The 21,554-nt window shown below is 35.9% G+C and overlaps 3 protein-coding genes across 6 annotated transcripts; all 3 read right to left on the reverse strand.

Moving 5' to 3' along the window:
* Positions 1-610: 610 nt before the first annotated feature.
* On the reverse strand, positions 611-3,301 carry LOC103409251 (protein BPS1, chloroplastic-like). Of its 4 annotated transcripts, none has more exons than XM_008348153.4 (3): positions 3,119-3,299; positions 2,532-2,590; positions 611-1,898 (listed from the first exon to the last, which is right to left on the reverse strand). In XM_008348153.4, the coding sequence occupies exon 3, from the start codon at positions 1,883-1,885 to the stop codon at positions 827-829; it is 1,059 nt and encodes a 352-aa protein (XP_008346375.1). In that variant the 5' UTR covers positions 1,886-1,898; positions 2,532-2,590; positions 3,119-3,299; the 3' UTR covers positions 611-826. The 4 variants fall into 4 exon arrangements, with proteins under 4 accessions (XP_008346375.1, XP_028954216.1, XP_008346317.1 ...); XM_029098383.2 differs by lacking the exon at positions 3,119-3,299 and adding an exon at positions 2,941-3,116; XM_008348095.4 differs by lacking the exon at positions 2,532-2,590 and having other exon boundaries at positions 3,119-3,301.
* A 4,903-nt stretch (positions 3,302-8,204) lies between these two features.
* LOC103409161 (probable serine/threonine-protein kinase At1g01540) lies at positions 8,205-11,647 on the reverse strand. The gene is made up of 7 exons (XM_008348005.4): positions 10,722-11,647; positions 9,718-9,822; positions 9,505-9,627; positions 9,223-9,393; positions 8,982-9,111; positions 8,681-8,890; positions 8,205-8,590 (listed from the first exon to the last, which is right to left on the reverse strand). The coding sequence occupies exons 1-7, from the start codon at positions 11,282-11,284 to the stop codon at positions 8,426-8,428; spliced, it is 1,467 nt and encodes a 488-aa protein (XP_008346227.3). The 5' UTR covers positions 11,285-11,647; the 3' UTR covers positions 8,205-8,425.
* A 4,793-nt stretch (positions 11,648-16,440) lies between these two features.
* LOC139198048 (uncharacterized) lies at positions 16,441-17,019 on the reverse strand. Its single transcript, XM_070826313.1, has one exon. The coding sequence runs from the start codon at positions 17,017-17,019 to the stop codon at positions 16,441-16,443; it is 579 nt and encodes a 192-aa protein (XP_070682414.1).
* Positions 17,020-21,554: the final 4,535 nt, after the last annotated feature.

Below are 21,554 nucleotides of genomic sequence, written 5' to 3' on the forward strand. Positions count from 1 at the left end.
TATCTTGAAGAATCTTGAAGGGTCAGAGGGCTCAAACGAGCCCTCTAGCCAACCACCGGTTGGAGATGGCCTAAACATTGTGATTTGTAGTCTGTAAAAAGAGAGGTGGGGAACACTGCACCAAAAAGGGCTGTGGAGCCCTCTAGCCAACCATCGGTTAGAGATAGCCTAAACGTTGTGATTTGTAATCTGTAAAAAGAGAGGTGGGGAACACTGCACCAAAAAGGGCTGTGGGGCACACCACACAATATTCAATGTATGTTATCTATCCTTGACACTGGGGGGAGGAATCTTCTATACAAACAATATCTTCAATCATTGAAGGGCACCCTAAACTTGCAATGCCCTTTGGAAATTCTGGAATATCATACAAGGGACACATTCTGCTGACATCTTCCGATGGCAAAACGCACACCAAAGTCAAGTCCACGACAGTTCGACGCATCAAATTCCTGTTTGTCACGACGAGAATGAAACTTCCTGCTGGTAATCGCAAGCTAGACATCAAAAAGTTTGTTAGAGAAGTAAGTTGGGTAGTTCTTACAACCAAGTAAGAAACATAGTCTCCCCAACTGAACAGAACAACGCGTCGAATAGCAGACAATCACGATTTCAAACAAAACCCTTTCATATATCATTAGCAATCCATAGTACACCATTACGCTTATACAAGCCAGTACAATAATAATATAACTACGATTACTCACAGCATACTGATTACAACACACCATACAAGATGGTATACTTACAAAAAACAGAAAACATAAAGCCCCATACCTAAAACCATCTTTATAAATAAGAGATGTTAGCTTTGCTAAGATCATTTTCATCTCACAAACTGACCTTCCACATTTCCCGTCAGCATCCGGTCTGAGACTGCTCCACCTGATCTTAGTTTGGAAAGCAATGTGTCACGCCCGGCTAAAAGGATTTGGAAAAATCCATCAACTTCCTTTGTAAGAAGATCGAGCCCTTGGGAGAGTTTCTGTGCCTTCCTGTCTAAGTCTGAAATAGAATTCTTGAATGCATTCCTTTCACTGAGGTCAACGCCATCCTGGATCTTGGGATCCATTTCCTTGACAGTATCATCAACTGCTTCCAGCTCCTTCAGTACCATGACTCTTCCACTAGAAAGTACATTTCTAATTTCCCCATTTACATTACCCTGTAAATCGTTAAACGCTTGTGCCCACAAATATGTATCAGCAACATTCAAATCTAACAACTTCTTTGCAGAACCAGAAAAGGCGGCAGCAAAGACACTACAAACAGATATTGTCAACACCTTCACTCCATACATAGCACGCATCAAAAGTTTCCCTTTGGCTGAGTTCTTAACCTTTGGCAGATCAAGGGATTCCACAAGCTTATCTAAAATGGTGCTACAGTTCTCAACTCTAGGGTTTTTTGAACCAATATGATGCCTCCAGCCATCAAGTGAAGAACGGGCCCGAATAAATTGGTCTGAAGTAGTTGAATCCAAATTATGCAAGACACACTGAAGATAAAGATGTCCCTGGTTTAAACGTGAGATCTCAGAGCTAAAAGCAATGCATACATCAAGCAACTTCACACTGATGTCCAAGTACACATCAATCCATTTCTCGTCCCAGTTACTCACAGGGAGATCAATTTCAGCTATGAGGGATTTTATGTCATTATGAGTTCCACAAAGAGACTCCATGGCTAATTTCATCCATGACAAGCTGAGGACATCATCCTTGTCTTTTGGGTTAAGCTTTCTTAGCCTCCCAGCCAATGTTTCCTCAAACGTGTTCAACAGTCCAACAAGCCTTGGAGACAGTTGGGAACCCTTTGGTGCAATCATCTTAAAAGGATTTCCAAAATGGAAGAATGGTCGGTGTGGTTCCTGTGGACGACTCATTATTGTGTATTTACTACAAGAAGAAGAAAATGTAATCAGATATCGTATGGGAAATCAACCTCCAAAGGCATCCAAAACCAAAAGTGAGGAAGACATAAACATGATGAGACATCACATCGTAAATCAGCCTCATCAAGTCCTCCAGGGAACATGTTAGAGTAAAAGGCCACATAAACAATGCAAAATTAGGTCTCTTTGGAAGCCGATTGTCAACCTCCATCCATAGTGATGTATTGCAAATTGCAAGACTGCTCACTACATGTGCTCTAGTCATCCCGGAGAAGACAGCAGGAGACACAATGATTTTAACAAACATATAACACAACCTTCCACCTGATTCCAGGCAGAAGAATAACAAAATTAAGTTAACAACCAATTAGGCAGTAATCACCGAAAACATATCCAATTAAACCAGTACTCTCTTGTCATTCTTCCATTTAACAGCATGCCATTTCAGCAGTTTAAACAAAACTTGACATATGCCCGATCAGTAATTTAGCACTTGTCAAGCAACTTTCGTAATAAACTTAGCTGAGTTACGCTTGTATACAAAATAACAAGCTATGACCCCCTCCCAAAACCACTAACAAATAAATCCTGTCTTATGCTTCTCTTTACAGAAAAACGAAAAACAGTTAAGCTCAACCTGAGGTGAAATTCTGTGTTCCACCGATAGATCCAAAATACAATTAGGCAATGCAAAACCTGTATGAAATGAAGATAAAAATTAGTTACATGCCTTCCTACCTATTTTCTGCCATTTCATACGGCACCAAACGGGCGGTGAACAATTACCCAAACTGAAAATCCTACCCATACCTAATTAAAAACAAAACCCCCAAATTTCTACCAAAAATTTTTAATTTTCAAGTCACAAACTTCAATACCGCAAAATTATAAGCTTCTAAAACAAAATTGAACAAAAATTAAAGCTAACCCAATCAAATCACATACATATACAAGATTTTACATATCAGATGTACAAGCATATACAAACAACAAATACATACACAAAAATAAAAAAAAATTAACATTTCTAGGCATAGATCACTCACCTAACCGTTAGATCTTCAGAAATCTAAACCGATCTTTGAGAAATTGGAAACCAAAAACCCTAACCCTAAAGTCAATCTAAGCGAAACAGGAATTGAAAAAAGGGAAATTTGAAAACCCTTTACCCTAATTATACTATAAACAGATCACAAGAGAGAGGTAGAGAGAGGGGGTCCGTACCTGATTCAGAGGAGAAATCGAGAAATTTCGATGAAAGTTTCGAGCGTCGGCGACTCGGCTTTTGGGGTCTTCGTTGAAAATGTAAGGCTGCTGAGAAGCTGCTGTTTACAAGTAGGTGAGGGACAGTGATAGGCTCACCCAAGGATGTACGGGGAGAGGGCGACACGTGGTAGTGGGTGATATTTCCGTTAAGGTTCGAAGACCTTCGGTTGTTATGCTGGGGTTGCACGTAGTGTACCGTTGTCCCTCTGTTAATGGACGGTTTTGATTGTTCTTTGTCTACGGAAAGCGGCCGGGTTATGAGGTTGTGATCACGAGAAGAAAGAACGGTCTTGATTGATAGGCTGAGGGTGGGATTCGTTTTGGGCCTTTGGGCTTCGGCCCGCCATAATTTTTTTTTCAATAGATTTTGTTAAATTATATATTAGATTAGTCACCTAAGAAGTTTGAACATATACCGTCATACAAGGAGTCAATACCTTTCTGCCAGATCATTAAGGGAAAAAGAATGGGAAGTGACTTTTCCATTTCCATGCACATTTTCCCCTCGTACAGGATTACTTTTTATTTTTTAATTAAATAAATTAGATTACAAAAATGAATAGGTGTATATCGAAAGGGTAATGCTAAGTAGACTAAATTTGTATATTAAATTTGAAAACTAAATAATGTATCGCTAATAAAAAATAAATACGTTAATCAATAATTAAGTAATAATCTAATATTCAATTTCCTTATCATTTAGTTTACAAAGCCTACACATTTAGTCTCCCTCTCATTACCCATACGGAAATCATTTCCTAAAATAAAAAACTTTTCTAATGTTTAAAACTATGGTTTTTTTTTTTTATGGATACGAGTGTTACTAACACTCGAGAGGAGAGAACAGAACACATGACCTCAAATCTATGAGTAACCATTTGAATTACAAATCTCTTATGATCTATATATGTCATTTAGCATAAACTTTACATATTCCAAATTTTGATTTATGATACAGAGAAACTTGTAACTTATTATTACTCGTGGGGTAATAATTGTACAATGGTGATGAAGCTCGTGATGGTGACAAAACTATGATGTGTGTAACTATCATGAAAGATGGTGGTACAAAAAGTATTAATTTGGCTCCTTAATGGATAAGGAGGAGTTCTTTCTCAATTTAATTTGTGGCCTATTCACGAAACTTTGGCTTATGATCGGAATTGTTAGATTGTGTAAATCACACATTAAAAGTCACCTTTGCAAAAAAATCATTAAAATATGAGATCATTTAGTCATTAACTTATGTAAAAACAAATGGAGGGATTAAGTAAAAACATTATGAACCCTCCATTTATTTGATACAATTAATTGACTAAAATGCTTTACTTTTAATTGTTTTTTGTAGAAATAATCTTTACACACTGATTTATAATAGGGTACCCTTTATAATATAAACGGTTTCATTTATAAACACAAAAATCTATAAATTGAGGACGAACTCCTCCTCAATCTTAAGGATCCGAACTCCTCTCGGTCGGTCCAAAATTGGCAAGAAATTGTAGTTCAAATAGTCAAAAGCATTTATCTTTACAACCTTCATATCTCACTACCATTTGTATTAAGAAAATTGTGTTTACCATCCTAAATCCGAAGAAATATTTGTATAATGTAATAGTATCGTGAGGTTAATATAACCAAGGTTTTTTATAATATTTCTTTTTCTAATACAAGCGATGTTAGGAATGAGAGAACTAAGACAAATATCTCGTCTAGTTCTGAGAGGCATAGATAAACACTCTTAAATACTTGAGTCTCGAGTTCTAGTGTTTGTGGTGCCTACAAAGTGCAATTATTTGGGAAGAGGGGATACAATTTACAAAGTTAATCTCGGCCAAGTGTTGTCATAAATTACTGTTAGATCAAAAAATGTGATTGGTGCTTCTAATAAAGCACCACTGAGTCAACAAGTGTATTTGCAAATGAATCTCGTCGGTAGCTAATTTAACATCTAATCTAACAAAATGTATCATTTGAAAAGAAACTACATATTCTTGTTAAGGCTTGTGGCCTCACCCTAACAAAAGAGACTAGTTACGAATAAGCATAAAACAAAATATTATTAAGAACATAGAAAGAAAACACCTTGAAAAAAAACTTAAATCGTCAAAGGCTACCTAAATTAGTGTGTTCCTCCCCTCTAAAACCCTAATGGCTAAATAGCTTTATTTATACTAATACAAAATAAAACCCTACTTAGAAAAAAAACTCTTAGAATAAAACCAGAAAACAAAATAAATTAAGATAAACTGGGAAACAATCTCCTAGTCAAACATGGAGAAATTTGCCATCTAACAAATCTGCCACGTTTTAGACCTAAATCTCCTCCAAATCGGGCCCAATCCGGCCTATGATAGTTTGTTTTAAAGATTAGAATAACCTGAACACATCTCTAGAAAGGCCAAATCCAAAATAGGTCATCTTGGGCTCCAAAACTCGTAATCAAGCCCAAACCATAACTTTGACGGCACTGCGCGCTGCTCTTTTATTTCTTCACTAGAAAATAACCTCCAATTGGAATTACTCTAAAATTCATCCATTTGATCACGTTTTACCTCAGAGGAAGTCGAAAATCCTATATTAAAAATACAATTCAAAGTATCAAAATTCTTCCAACATAATAACCAAACTAAACTAAGATTAGAATAAAATATATAACATGATATCGACTCATTAAGATTCATTCACATCAATGGAGGACCTATATTAGCAAAAGCAGATGCTTCACATGTGAAAATATTTAAAAGAAAAGGAAAACACTGAGGACAAACAAACATAGTAGAGTAAAGGATAAGAAATTGAACTAATCAATCAGCAAAGTCTACAAAGCAAGATACAATTAGCTGATTCACCCTTCAAAGTGCGCACTTGTAGAAATATGAAAGGGAAAACAAATTTCGGAGATTTAGTTTTAGCTAAGTTAGTTAAAACAATCCGCTTCACACTTTAACCTGAATTTGAATCTCAATATCTGTAGTTTTGATGAATCTAGTATGATAATCTTATTGTTTGTCGAAAAATGTAATTCCAATGATGACCTGCCAAGTAAAATATTAGCAAAAACAACCAAGATTAATCACAGATAAATATTTCGCCACAAGGTCAAAATAGTGTGATTGGCTTCTTCCCTCCAAGTTATAACCCTCTTCCCAAGAATATTTTAGTTTAAAATATCGCCTAAATTTTTTAAAAAGTAATTGATGATTTAATAAGAAATTCTTCGATAATACGTAACATTAAATAATATAAAAAGAATAACTGAGATTAAAAATAAATAACCTTAACAGTTATAAAAATCAAATATAACCATTAAAATACTAATAATACGTGATATCTAAGCCACACCATATTTAACAATTGCTTACTAATTAGCGTTAAAAGAAAATATCACAATCCTTTCCCAAAAAAAAAAAAAAAAAAAAAAAAAATATATATATATATATATATATATATATATATATATATATATATATATATATATATATATCACAATGAGTCGACAATTGTAGGCTAGCTTTGGCCCCAGCTGCACACGCCTTTTTTTGACAAAAAGTCAAAATTTTCAGCTTCTACGCAACGCGAACAAATGCATTGAAAAGGTTTTCCCAAAAAAATAAAAACAAATGCATTGAAAAGATCTTAACATGCTATAAATAAATAATTACCAAAATATAAACACTAGCAAAAAGACAAAGGGGTCCCTCAAAACATTACCCATTGCCAGCTTTATAACACTACCGTTCATCGTGCCAAATGTCAATGTTGAGGGGCAAAAGAAGGTTCTGGCATTTGATGGTGAAAGCCGAAAGCATGATCCCAGTCCAGCCCAGACCAAAACCCACATGAAGAAGAAGCTGCAGGCTTCTAGCAGCAGCTCTTTCAACTCAATTAGCTGGTTGCTGGGTCCATTTCCCACAAACCATCCAAGGCAGTCATGTGGCCTGTCTGTGATTATGAGACTAAAAACGTTTTCTTATAACTAGAAGTGCTTATGACTATATTTATCAGCAACACTCAAAAGTATACGCCATATAAGTGCTTTATGGAGAATAGGGGCTCGTTTGGATGTGTTTTTAAAATTGCTGAAAGCACTTTTAGAGAAAATATCGTTGGATACCAAAAGCATTTTAAGTGCTTTTTGCAAGAAGCACATAAGGAAGAACTTTAAGTGCTTTTCCAAGATTTACTTGCATTTTTACTAAGGATTGGTTCTACAAACATTTTTATCAAAAGCGCTTCCAGTTATTTTAAAAACACATCCAAACGAATCCTTGTTGAAATAGCTGAAGTGATTTCAAAATGGCTGATGCTTTTGAAATAGCTGAAAGCACTTTTTATGAAAGCGTTGTTGAAACAAATCCTTGTAATGCAAGTGAATCTTGAAAAGGCAGTTGAAGTATTTTCTACAAGAAGCACATAACTGGTGCTTCTTCAAGTGTCAAATTTTTTTTCTTCCCTAAAAGCGTTTTTCAATCATTTTAAAATCACTTCCAAACGAGCCATAACTTGCTAAATGATTCTTCAGGAAGTAGTTCCAAGAGCTTTTCCATGAAGTAATTGAATTCAACATATTTTTAATAAAAGCACTTCTAGTAAAAGTGATTCCTACACAAGCAGTCTTAAACATCCTATATCTAGAGAAGTATATACACAAACGGAAATGGTTACAAATTTTTAATCAAAAATGAAATCCGAGAGACACTAAGACATTGCATATGTAAGGTTTGTTAATTAAAACTTTACGTATACAACTTATTGTGGGTTTCGTGTCACTCAAATTGGAAGTATAAAACCGGTTCTGTTTGTGCGCATTAAGGGCTCTACAGCTCATCACCATCTAACACCGAGGCTGGCATTGATGGTGACAAGAAGTTGTAAACCAACACGAACCTTGTAAGTAACTTTATCATTGCCTAAACAGGCTTAAACTGAGAAAGAAAGAATATATATATATATATATATATATATATATATATATAAAATATTTTTTTTTATTTTTTGAAGTAACACTAAGGATAATATCTTGTTTTTACAAGCAAAGCAATAGTAATGAATTATGCTTCCTATAAGAAATTAAAAATGAAGAACAAATTGTTTGAATTGTACAATTGCAACCGAATTCGGTGTACGTCCTAAAAAACATATGTAACTAAGCAGGAAAAGGATTTAAATTATTGAACATACAGCAAAAATGGTAGGAGAAATATGAGCTTCAGAAACCTGGAGATAACTTAAAGATGTTAGTCACGTAATCCTCCCGGGGCATTATCTCCACGTTGTAGGTTGATGATGGTTCCTACTGGTATCACCTTCTTCGCTAGTATCAGAAGTACCTTCATTCAAGTGTTTATCGTTTATCTTCACATCGATGTGATTGTCCTGTTGAGAATCAATGTCTTTTCTGGACGTATCTCTACCAGGTCGGTGTTCCTGCATGTCAATGCCAAAATGGATAAGTAATTCCATATCAAGAACAGACGGCGATCAAGAATCATGAGATTAGTTTTCAATTATACATACATCACGGAATAGCAAGTCATCAGCCTCAAGCATGTGGATCACATGTCCCATTTTTGGCCTTTTTGTGGCATCAGGATCAACGCATCGAAGAGCAACTAACAGAGCACGTTTAAGTGCTTTTGAAGCAGGCATCTCGGGCAGCTTGGGATCAACCACATCCTCTGCCTTTCGTTTCCCAACCATGGTTTTTAACCATTCAACTAGATTCACCTGATAATATTCATTAAGTTCAACTTATAGTTAGTAGCAGCGAAAGAAACTTGATATATGAGGGGGTGGGGTTGAAAGTTCAAAACCTAACCTCTCCTTGTGGTCGACCATAATCAACAGGGCTTCTCCCAGATATAAGCTCCATAATAAGTATTCCAAAGCTATAAACATCACTCTTCTCGTTCAGCATTCCCGTGCAAGCATATTCCGGTGCAACATAACTAAAGTAACCACCAAATATAAGATTTGTTTTCAAACCCCAAGCACATATGACTCTTTGCATAAGTTTAGGTAAATTTGTAAATAAATTTTAAAAGAAATCGAGAACTAACCCAAATGTTCCCATCACTCGAGTTGTCACATAACTGTTCTCAGAGCACAGGAGTTTAGCAAGACCGAAATCAGATACTTTGGGGTTCCACTGGCGATCAATTAGTATGTTGCTAGATTTCACATCACGGTGAACAACCTTTGGTTCAAGACCCTCATGAAGATAGGCCAACCTGCACAATGAGGGAACACCAAAAGGCCCTTGCATACATCAATATGGATTTCTTTTCTTAATTTTAAGGAAAAAAACGAATAGTCAAGCAAAACTACTTTAATCTTGGTACCCTTTTGCTGTTCCCAGTATAATATTCATACGGATATCCCACGTTAGAGGGCTGACTTCACCAACATCCCCATGAAGCCACTGATCCAGATTGCCATTGTCAACGTACTCATACACAAGCATCCTACGAAAAATCAGAAGTTATATGACATCTATACACAAACCACAAGAACTGCAAACTTAAACTCAAATAATAAGATAAAAAAACCAGTACCTGTATGCACCCTCAACACAGTATCCAAGCAACCTTACAAGATTTTTGTGTCTCACACGCCCAATGGCTTCAACCTCCACTTTAAATTCCTTCTCAGCTTGACCCCTGATTATCGACCAGTATCATAAGCCAATGCATTACTCACATGCATAAAAGATAAGAGATATCCAAAAGCCAAGGCACAAAGTACCATCAGTTAATCGTTGACAATGCAGCCATACACTAAATAGTACGAACATTGACACCGAAAAGAAATTCGAGATAAGTCCAATTTTGCATGTGGGAGGAGAGAGTAAAGTGAGAAACAGATTCTGATGCCAACTTCATCAATTCAAGCTTGACTATAAGCACAAGAAACTCAAAAAGAAGATGGGTTGGGTTCATTCTTTTCAGAAAGCATGCAACTTTACAGCACAATTCTAACAAACGCAAGGCAAGAATAAAGGGAAAAAAGGGGATCAACCCGAAAAAGATAACCAAATGGTAAACATGCCAATTAATTCAACCAACACAGAAGTCCCCTGTTTGGTTGCTGAGAAAATGCAGGAACAGAAAATTTTAAACATCAAAAAAATATATATCCAGGAAGAAAACAACAGTTCGTTGAAGTCAATTTCAAACTGTTACTCAGACCAGAAAAACTTGATACCGTTATCTTACACCTAACCCATCTTTCTATCTCCCTAAAAATTGTACCACAATTATCAGATATCCAAACGCCCCTTCTATTTTTAGATTTTGAGCTTTCCTATTTTAGTAAAGTTCTTCAATTTATAAAATAAAAAATACATAAAGCCAATAACTCTCAGCAACCAAGCATAATTCAACTAAAATTTTCACTTAATGTCGAATATTACAACAAAAATATTCAAAATTGATCATCAAAATCTTGTCTAATCAGAAAAACCCGATAAACCCATATCCAAATCAATCCAGAAATCACAAAATTCACATTTGAAAAAAAAAAGTTTCAATCTTTGAAGAAAATTTATTGAAAAAGGTACCTGTTATTCAACAAGTTCTTGACAGCGACTTTAGTCCCGTCACTGAGAATCCCACTGTAAACAATCCCATACCCTCCTTCCCCAATCACATTCTCCTCACACAGCCCATTCGTCGCCGCCTCCAGCTCCCTCAGAGTGTACCATCTCCCCCAACCCAGATGCGACACCTCCGGCCCCACCGCGTTCCCGCTCCCAAATGACGCCGTCTCGCACCCGCTATTCAATGTCCCCTTGCTCTCCCCGCTCGACGCCCGGTCCGAATACACCACGACCCGGTGCTCCAGCTTCCCGATCTCCACGTGGAGGTCGTTGACGATTTCCTGGATTTCCTTCGATTTGACTGGAGTAGTGGGAGAGTCGGCGGCGGAAGGCTTGGGCTGGGCCTTGTGGGCCTTGTGAGCCCGGGAGCGGTGGCGGGAGGTGAGGCAGAGGGAAAGGAGGAAGAGGGTCAGGACTATCAGAGCACCGACGAGGATTCCAATGACCACCCAGAGACGGAGCCCGAAGATTGATGTCTTTTTCGCGAGCTGCGAGTTCACAAACGCCGCGTCGTACACCGACATTGCAAATGCTGTGAGAATGACTCAGACAGTTAGCTGCTTGGATTGTGGGCTCCGTCGCATTGAGTCGCCGGAGTTTTATTTTCCGGCGATCAGAGAATCGTGCAAGTTTTTATAGAGAGAGAGTTTTTGAAGGCTCAAGATGTAGTGGGAGGTTTTGTATAAATATGAAAAATGATCTGTCTATCTTGTCTGTCTGTGTGTCATTATTTTAATTTTATTCATTTTATTATATATATATATATATTTATTATTATTTTTGCGTGAGGGTTTTTATTGGTGTGAGCAAAAATGTTTCCGTGAATTCAAAAATTTTATTGAAATTGGATGACAAGATGGAAAACATTTTTCGTGTATGCAAAACACAAGTCAGCAATCACGTATCATACTATAAGTAAACAAATAATATATTTTTAATCGTTCATTTATTTGTGTTTATGACACGCGGTGTATCGGTTTGTTAGCCGTTTAACGTGTTTCTTTTTTTAAGTCTTTGATATAGAGGAAAGAACGGGTGTGTCCCTTGTCCGGGACGAAGACATATTACAGAGGGAGTCTCAGTGTCTCACTGGGTTTCTTCCAAATGGTGGTTGTAGAGTGAATTTTCTTGGCAGATTAGCTTGAGCTTTCAAGCAAAGCATTTACTAACATTAATTGTTACAACTTTTGAAATTTGTATCCATCTTGATGGATTATCTGTTTTTGGATTCAAGTAAATGATTTTTCTTCTAATCAATGAGAATTTGTTTAGAAGATTAAAAAAGGTCATTTGAATTCTTCATTTGATTTTCTTATTGACGTGAGTTTCACCTTAGATTGGAATCTTACATTGAAACTCAAATATAAGTATTAATTTAACTCAAAGATATATATATATATGTTCTAACCTTCTGTTCCTTGGCATCTACACATGCTCTAATATCCTAGTAAATAGGATGTTGAGTTTTCACACATGCATATTCTGGTTCAAAATTTTTCTCTTTCATAAATATTGTAATAGTTTCGAACTCACCTCATTCCTTAGTATTAATAAATTTAAAAAGGAATGGAAGTAATATTAGAGAAATTGCAGAAAAGTCCTTGAATTCACTATTGTACCAAAACTCCATGAATGCATTTCACCTACTTAGTTTTGAGTAGGAAAAAGGGATTACACAAATCTATGTACAAAAAAGTGACCGTTATATATTGAGAAATTTTTAAGTGTTTCCGGCACTTATGTTAGGTGGTGTTCTTTACCTGTGAGAATTTAACACCTAAATTTAATTAATTGAAAAAAAATATCGAAGTGTCAAATTTTCACTGGTGGAAACACCACCTAGCACAACTGTCAGGTACTCCTAAAAATTTCTCCTATATATTAGGGTTGGTAAAGAGTATTGGATAAGTTTTATAGGTAGCAAATGACTACTCTCCGAACTTGGTAACCCCACAAGACAATATCGTAAATTAGATTTTGTGTAATCATTTGTGAATTACACGTAATAACACATAATACGTTGTAAGTGATTTGGATGCTTTGTTGGGAAATTGAAGATATATGGCCGTTTGATATGCTCACAAGATACAAACAAAACTAACGGAACTAAAGATTAGACTCCACCACAAAAAGAAAAAAAAAAAAATATATATATATATATAAATCATAAAAACAATAAAATCAAAACAAAGTAAGCAAAGCTTAACAACCATCAAAAAGCAAAGAGGATAATAAACTAAAGTATATATATATATATATATATATATATATATATATATATATATATAAATCATAAAAACAATAAAACCAAAACAAAATAAGCAAAGCTTAACAACCATCAAAAAGCAAAGAGAATAATAAACTAAAGGCTGATATTAGTCATGTCCTATCATCTTCCTTGACTGGTTGAATTTAAGAATCATAAATATATAAAATAAAATAAAAAGACCTGGATTGTCTGCCCTCCCCTATCTCATACCCTTTTTATATTCTCATATTTATGTGGTCACGGTTAAGTCATGTCAACATTTTATATTGATTTTTTTATAGAAATAATAAGACAAAAAAAATGGAAATATAAAATGTTGACGTGGCTTAACCGTAATCACATAAACAAAAGAGGATGGGAAGGGTATGAGATGGGGAAGGGCAGACAATCCAGGTCCAAAAAAAAAAAACGATGCATAAGAGAATAAAATGAGAGTGTGAAAATCACTGCTTTTATTTAAAAATCGTATAAATTGTATAAACTTCACTTGGAAAAGGAAATGTCCCATACTAAGAGCAAGTCCACCCTTGGTGGTTGCTCAGGGGACAGGTGAAGGGAAAGGGCCCGAGGGCCAGTGGATAGGCTTCTAGCCTTGGACAGCCCGAGTGAAGGTGGGAGCCCGAGGGCCAGGGCCGTGAAGAATTGACAGGCCTGCAGCCCGAGTTATGTTTGCTTTTTTAATTTTTTTTGTGTCAGGCGCGTGCCCCTCACTCGCGAGTGGGGGCGCGTCAGTCGACAAGTTCATAGGGCACAGGGCCCGCGCGCGCAGGAAATGCAGGTGACTGTTGGGAAGCACGTGGCTTCCCACGGTCCTTTCGATCCCAACGGCTCTTTCATACGAGCTGTCCGATTTCCAACGGTAAAAAAAAAAAAAAAGCTGATTTAATATCAACCGTTCGATTTGAGATCAACGGTTGATGTTAATCTACTTTATAAATTAAAAAAAAAGAAAAAATAGTTTTAAAATTAAGAAAAGTTACCGTTGTGACACGTGGCACAATCTGGAGTATTGGAATTCATTTTTTTTTAAATCCAACGGCAGAGATTAATTATTTGAATAAAAAAAAATTTAAAATTGTAAAAAAATATCTGAAAATTAAAAAAAAAAATGTTTCTACTTTTCTATAAATACCTTCTCATTATCATCTACCTTACACCACAATTTCATATTTTCTCAAGTACTTTCAATCAAATTCCTATCTTTCTCTTGAAGTTTCAATCCAATTTTTTTCAACAAAATGACTACTGCTGCAGGTACGAATTGGTCGCTTCTTGAAGATGTTGCGTTGTGTACTAGCTGGGTTGAAGTTACTCATAGTTCGCTTACGGGTAATGAGATGCAATTGCGAAAAATGTGGAGTCTTATTCATACCAATTATCTTGAGAAAATGGGTGGGAGTAAAACCAAAGAATCAATGTCTAGTCGTTGGAAATTACTTAGCCAATCGTTTACTATTTGGAGAGACGCCTTGGCACAAGCTAGTAGTAATCTTCGAAGTGGGGAAAATTACACGGATCAGGTAACAATATATTATTTATTTGTTTGTACTATACCCAAATTTACATTATAATTATTTGTTTGTATTATTTATTTGTTACCTACTTTAATTATAATTATTTGTTTGTATTATTTATTTGTTACCTACTTTAATTATAATTATTTGTTTGTATTATTTATTTGTTACATACTTTAATTATAATTATTTGTTTGTATTATTTATTTGTTACCTACTTTGATTATAATTATTTCTTCTCCCCCATTGTGTAGCTAATTCAAGCACAAGCTTGGTATGGTGCCAAAACCAAAACCAAAAATAAATCGTTCAACCGGTGGGAATGTTGGAATATTGTCAAAGATTGTCCTAAATTCAGAGTTGTGTCTGTCGGTCTAGAAGTTGTCATGAACAGCACCCCGCTATACTCTACACCTGATAATGGCTCGCAAGAAGATGATGCAGAAGAAGTGCCCGAAACGCCCATCCCTGAACAAGCGTCGGGTTCGACCCGTTATCCAATTAGGCCTCAAGGTAAGAAGGCTTCAAAGAGAAAAGGAAGTGCTTCCAAGCATGATTATGCAAAGTACATGGAAGAACTTACTCACCATAGTGAATTGACTTTGGCGCGGGAAATGGCGAAATTTGAGGCTGATAAGGCTAGAGATGAGGCAAAAGTTGCAGCTGTTGAGAGAGAATTTGAAGCTAATCAGAGAGAAAGAGATCTACTTAGGTAAGAAAGGGAACTGGTTAGAGAATAAAGAATGGCTCAACGAGATCGTGAGATTATGAACACGCCTTTAGAAGGGAAGTCTCCAAATTCTAAATATTTTTAGAAGTCGGAGAAAGAGGATGCGGTGCGTAGGAGGCGTGCAAGAGAAGCGAGAGCAAGAGGAGATGGTCCTACCACGATAAGAGAAGATCATCCTAGCATCACAAATTGGTTAAGTGATGATGATTAGAGTACTTTTTGTAATCGGAGCCCATAGTTTTCCAATCACCTTGGGTTGTAATTTATTATTTATTGAATTGAGTATTTTATGTTGTTTCGAATTTATTGAATTTAGTACTTTATTTAAAGTGAGAGTAAATATATTCATACTATAAGAGAATCTTTATTCAAATAAAATTACACAAACACACCAAATAAGAAAAACCTCACTAAATGAACTAAAATAAAACACACCAAATAAAATTACATAAACATACCAAATAATAAAAAACACACTAAATGAACTTAATTATCTTCAGCTTGTTTCAATGCTCACTGGTGCTCTATCAAGTCATTTTGCCTTGCATTGTGCATGTCTGGCCTTTGAAATGCAGTATATCGTTGAATGATCCTTTCATTGTAACGTCCATCCCTTTCTAATGGCTCATGTTGCACGGGCTCATCGGTGGGGTCATGAGCACAATATATACGTGTTCTTGAATTGTTCATCGTGTCTGACTCATATTCATCAACGGCTTCATAATCGTACTCATCTTCCACAATCATGTTGTGAAGAATGATGCACGTCATCATGATGGATCGAAGCGACTCTACATCAAACAATCTGGCAGCATCCCTGATAATCGCCCAGCGAGCTTGGAGGATACCGAAACAAAGCTTCACATCCTTCCTGCACCCCTCTTGACATCTTGCAAAGTGTTATTCCTTTGCACTTCGCAGACGTGGCACTGTTTTGAAAAATGTTGACCACCTTGGGTAAATGCCGTTAGCTAAGTAGTATGGCCCGTCGTACATACGTTCGTTGACCTCATACGTGACTTTTGGTGCCTTTCCTTGCAGGACATCATTGAACACTAGGGATTGGGTAAGGACGTTTAGGTCATTTTGAGCTCCTAGAACCCCGAAAAAGGCGTGCCAAATCCATGTATCAAAATATGCCACATTTTCCAAAATGATACTTTTTGCTCATTTTCTGTCTCCATAAGCGCATTGCCATGCACTTGGACAATTTTTCCACGTCCAATGCATACAATTAATGCTCATAATCATCTCAGGAAAACCTTGCATCTCGACCTTCATCAGAAGCCTTTCCAAGCCCATGTGAGTTGGTTTCCGGAAGTACTCTGCGGTGTAGATAGATTCGATTGCTCCGCAAAACCTCATTAGGGACTCAAGAATGGTTGATTTCCCCATCATCGCTATCTCATCCACTTGGTCTGCAGATGCTCCATACGTAAGCATCCGCAGCGCAGCAGTAATTTTTTGCTCGGGAAGAAGACCCATAGCACCACAAGCATCATTCTTTTGCACAATGTAAGAATCATGGTTGCAAACAGCAATCATGATTTTGTTGAACAAATGTTGTTCCATTCTAAAACGACGTCTGAAGTACGTATCAGGAAATGCACTATTATGGATAAAATAATCGTCCAACAGCTCATCACCTCGTTGTTGCCTGCTTCTATCAAGGTTTCTGGAACAGGTGGGCCTGCATATCTGAGCCACACCTTGGATGACTCGACGGGAATGTGGGCCTCTGGCCATTCTTGCTTCGTCATCTCTCATTCTCTGTTCCTCATCCTCTTCCTTCTCATTTTAGGCTATATGGAGATTGAACATTCCTTCAGATTGAGTAAACAATTCTTCCTCTTCTTGATCGATTTCCCACATCATGCTTGAAGAAGAAGACATTGTAAGTAGAAACTATGAATAATGATACAGATTTTGATTTGGTGAAAAAGGAAGCAGAAACTATGAATAATGATAAAGATATTGAGAAAATTGGTGTGAGATTTAAAATGATGGATGATGGATTATATAGAGGATTCTAAAATGATTAGGTTGTAGATAGTGTCACGTGGCATGTCGTCATTCGTTAAAAATCTAATCGAAATCTATCCTAAAAAATTCTGAAAAGATAATGACACGTGGCACGACGACATTGGATAAAAATCTTATCGAAATCCATCACTAATAATTATCTTTTCGGATAATGACACATGGCGCAATGAGAACGATTTAAAATCTAATCGAAATCTATCCTCAAAGATTATGAAAAGATAACGACACGCGGCATGATGACATTCGATAAAAATCTTATCGAAATCTATGACCAATAATAGTCATTTTGGGTAAATGACACGTGGTGTAACGAGAACGATTTAAAATATCTTATCCGAAATTACAAATAAATTTATTTAGTATGATTTTGTAAAAAAAATAATTAATAAATATTTTATTGCCTATTGCCAAGGCTATTCAAGTGCAATGGTGGAGATGCAAAATGCAGTTACTGTTCATTATGGCAGTTACTGTTCACAGGGTGGATTGAATAATGGATTGCCTGGAGGGAGGGCTCCAAGGGTGGAGTTGCTCTAATGGATTTGGGTCCATAACCATGAGTTCCAATGTACGAGATCTTGTAGTACTTAGAGATGTTTTGCATATCATACTTTAAACATAGTATATATGTCCAATTTTAAATGAGGTCTCGATTGCAGGTTCACCTCATAAAATATTTAGTAATACAAGTTGTTGAGGTCTATTACAATTCCATTCAACAACTTTAAAACATTTCACTTTCATACCTCAAGTACTATTTTATTTCAATATAATACATCCGTTAGATTTTCCATTCATTAATTTGTTAAATGCTGACGTGGCTGCCAAATGTCTGCCACGTGGCAAAAAAAAAAATTTTTTATTTTTATTTTTCTTTTCTTCCTCCCTTTTCTTTTTCTTCTTCTTTGTCGCTGAGGTTGGGGGGGGTTAGGGACGATTTTTTTTTTCTTTTCTTCCTCCCTCTTCTTTTTCTTCTTCTTCCTCTTCTTTTTCTTTTTCTTCCTCTTCTTCTTCTTCTTTGTCGCTGGGGTGGGGGGTGGGGTTAGGGACAAATATTTTTTCTTTTTCTTCTTCTTCTTCTTCTTCGCTGGGGTTGGGGGGGGGGGTTTGGGACAATTTTTTTTTTTCTTTTCTTCCTCCCTCTTCTTCTTTTTCTTCTTCCTCTTCTTTTTCTTCTTCTTCCTCTTCTTCTTCTTTGTCGCTGGGGTTCCCGGGGGGGGGGGGTGTTAGGGACAATATTTGTTTTTTCTTTTCTTCCTCCCTCTTCTTCTTCTTCTGGGTCGTTGGGTGGGGCGGGAGAGGGACAAATTTTTTTCTTCTCTTCTTCCTCCCTCCTCTTCTTCTTCTTTCTCTTCTTCTTCTGGGTCGCTGGGGGGGGGGAGGACAATTTTTTTTCTTTTTCTTTCTTCCTCCCTATTCTTCTTCTTCTTGCAGATCTGGGTTTTTTTTTTGTTGAGAAAATTCAGGTTTTAAAAAAAAATTAAAAAAATATTTTTTTTACCAAGTGGCAGACATTTGGCAGCCATGTGGCACAAATGTGGTAGCCACGTCAGCATTTAACGGATTAATGGATGGAAAATCTAACGGATGTATTATATTGAAATAAAATAGTACTTGAGGTATGTAAGTAAAATGTTTTAAAGTTGTTGTATGAGGTTGAAATGGACCCCAAACCTAAGGTATGAAAGTGTAATTTACCCATTTATTTAGTATTATTTTGTAAAAATAATAATTAATAAATACTTTATTGCCTATTGCCAAGGCTATTCAAGTGCAAGGATGGAAATGCAAAATGCAGTTACTGTTCATTATGGCAGTTACTGTTCACAGGGTGGATTGAATAATGGATTGCCTGAAGGGAGGGCTCCAAGGGTGGAGTTGCTCTAATGGATTTGGGTCCATAACCATGAGTTCCAATGTACGAGATCTTGTAGTACTTAGAGATGTTTTGCATATCATACTTTAAACATGGTATATATGTCCAATTTTAAATGAGGTCTCGATTGCAGGTTCACCTCATAAAATATTTAGTAATACAAGTTGTTGATGCACAAAATCAGTGAGGACTTTGGTACAACAGAAAATGTTAAGTTTGTGACCTTCGCTAGATTGTTCCAGTCACTAGTGTGGATAAATATGTAAATAGATAGAGACAGGGAAGCAAACACAAGATGTATGTGGTTCACCTAGATTTCTACGTCCACGGAGTAGAGGAGTTCTCATTAATTGTGAAGGGTTTACACAAGTACATAGGTTCAAGCTCTTCTTTAGTGAGTACAAGTGAATGATTTAGTATAAATGACATTAGGAAATATTGTGGGAGAATGATCTCCTTGTATAGAAGAGTTTCTAGCTTTGTTATGACATTAACACGTGTCGTGTTGTGATTGGCTTCAGATGTTGACACGTGTCGCGCTGTGATTGGTTTCTGATGTCGACACGTGTCGCACTGTGATTGGCCTCCTGGTTGGAGAGAAACTCTTCTAGGTCCTTGACGGTATAACGTTAACCAGTGCTCAGTAGTTTCAGGATTGGTCAAATATGGTACAAACACAAGTTATACAACCACAAAATGGAAGGTTGTAGTGTTTTCTTATGTTCCTCGTATTTGTAATGGAGAAGCCATGGAAACATACAATAATACTATTTGACCCCAAAAGAAAGGAAGCTATAATACGAATTTGGATCCTCTCCGGATTCTTTTGGTGAGAATCCCGGGAAAATATGAATTGTGTTCATTTATCTTATATCTTGCGGTCAGAAATTATTTTAAATATTTTTATTTAAAATTAAAGATAAACAATATATAATAAAAACTGATTGCACGATGTATGAAAACTGAACACAATTTATAGATCCTCATAATCCTCACCAAAAGTATCCGCATATGATCATGTTGGCTATAATACTCCATTTTTATAATTTATTAGAATTAGTTGTTATAAAATAATAGGTTTCTAATCAAAATATTGTGAAGATGAATAACTCCGAATTTGACAAAAAAAAAAAAAACTATGAGTGATAGATGACTTGTTTGGAAATGTTTTTAAAATAATAGAAAACTTTTTTGATGAAAAGTTTTTTAAACCAATTCTTAGTAAAATTTCAAATGAATCCTATAAAACACTTTAAATGCTTCCTACAAAAAATACATATGTAGTACTTTTTTCCAAAATACTTAAAATGCTTTAGAAATCTAAAATTATCTTCAACCAAAATGTTTTTAGTAATTATAAAAGTATTTTCAAATCATGCGAATCGTACAAGAGAATCTCACATTATTATATTCTGATTGATATGACACAGAGTGACAAAAAGCTGTGAAATAAAAAAACTAAACAAACACCACTAAAACTAAATAGTGGAAATCCCTATTGGAATTGTGTGGACAACCATAAAGGCAAATAATAATGGGATTTCAAAAAGAATTATTTATTTATGCTTTATTTAATTTTTAATATTTTCTGTGTTATTTTGGTGTGTTGTGACAGTTGGGTTTCCTTCAGGTTTGGCAAATGGTTGAAGGTGAATTATTGGGCATGATGAATAATTGTCCCAAAGTTTCTTTTTTCTTCTTTCTTTCTTGTTAAGTTTAGATGTGATCATCATCTTCTTTGTGATAAATAAAATCAATCAATGAGGAGTATGATTTGGGTTTGGTTTACTTATTAGTGTTGTCAAACATCAGTTTCATCATTAAACATCAAAATTACTTTGGTGATTGGAAAGTTCACACATATTTAAGGTTCGATGTAAAAAGCAAGAGGAAAGAGACTTCCGTGAATGCTTATGTATAGAGTGCTTGAGCTTCGAAAGCAATTTAACTGTTTTAAAAGCATTTTCAACCGCGTCTTTACACATTCACTTTACAAGTGCTTTCTAAAGCACTTATCAAAATAGACCATGATTTTCATTAACCAAAATGAAATGACATATTTAGGTTACACTAATATTGGGTACCCAACATTTGGATGCCAAATTTTGTGACAATTTCTCATTTGTTACAAACAAGTAAGTCCCACAACAAGCATATCATAACTTGTTTTTTAGTAGAATAATAACGTTAGTAGATTAAATAATTACTTGTTAAGAGAAAGGAAAATCAGTGAGGATTCAACACGCACCGAGTGTGTATGTATAATACTTTTCTTAACTAACGGACATCCTATCTTTCAACGTTTAACTCGAAAGTTGTTTTCTTGTACCAGCAATAAACAATAACACAACCAACCGGCAAA

This window comes from Malus domestica, chromosome 01 (assembly GCF_042453785.1).
Source record: "Malus domestica chromosome 01, GDT2T_hap1".
Classification (NCBI taxonomy): Eukaryota; Viridiplantae; Streptophyta; class Magnoliopsida; order Rosales; family Rosaceae; genus Malus; species Malus domestica.

Bases quoted from the DNA above. Each gene is read 5' to 3' on its own strand.
- LOC103409251 (XM_008348095.4), bottom strand. From the start codon at position 1,885: ATGAGTCGTCCACAGGAACCACACCGACCATTCTTCCATTTTGGAAAT.
- LOC103409161 (XM_008348005.4), bottom strand. From the start codon at position 11,284: ATGTCGGTGTACGACGCGGCGTTTGTGAACTCGCAGCTCGCGAAAAAG. The intron at 9,823-10,721 runs GTACCTTTTTCA...GTCGATAATCAG, and splicing joins AAGAACTTGTTGAATAACAG to GGGTCAAGCTGAGAAGGAAT. The intron at 8,891-8,981 runs GTTAGGTTTTGA...GAATATTATCAG, and splicing joins ATGGTCGACCACAAGGAGAG to GTGAATCTAGTTGAATGGTT.
- LOC139198048 (XM_070826313.1), bottom strand. From the start codon at position 17,019: ATGGCCAGAGGCCCACATTCCCGTCGAGTCATCCAAGGTGTGGCTCAG.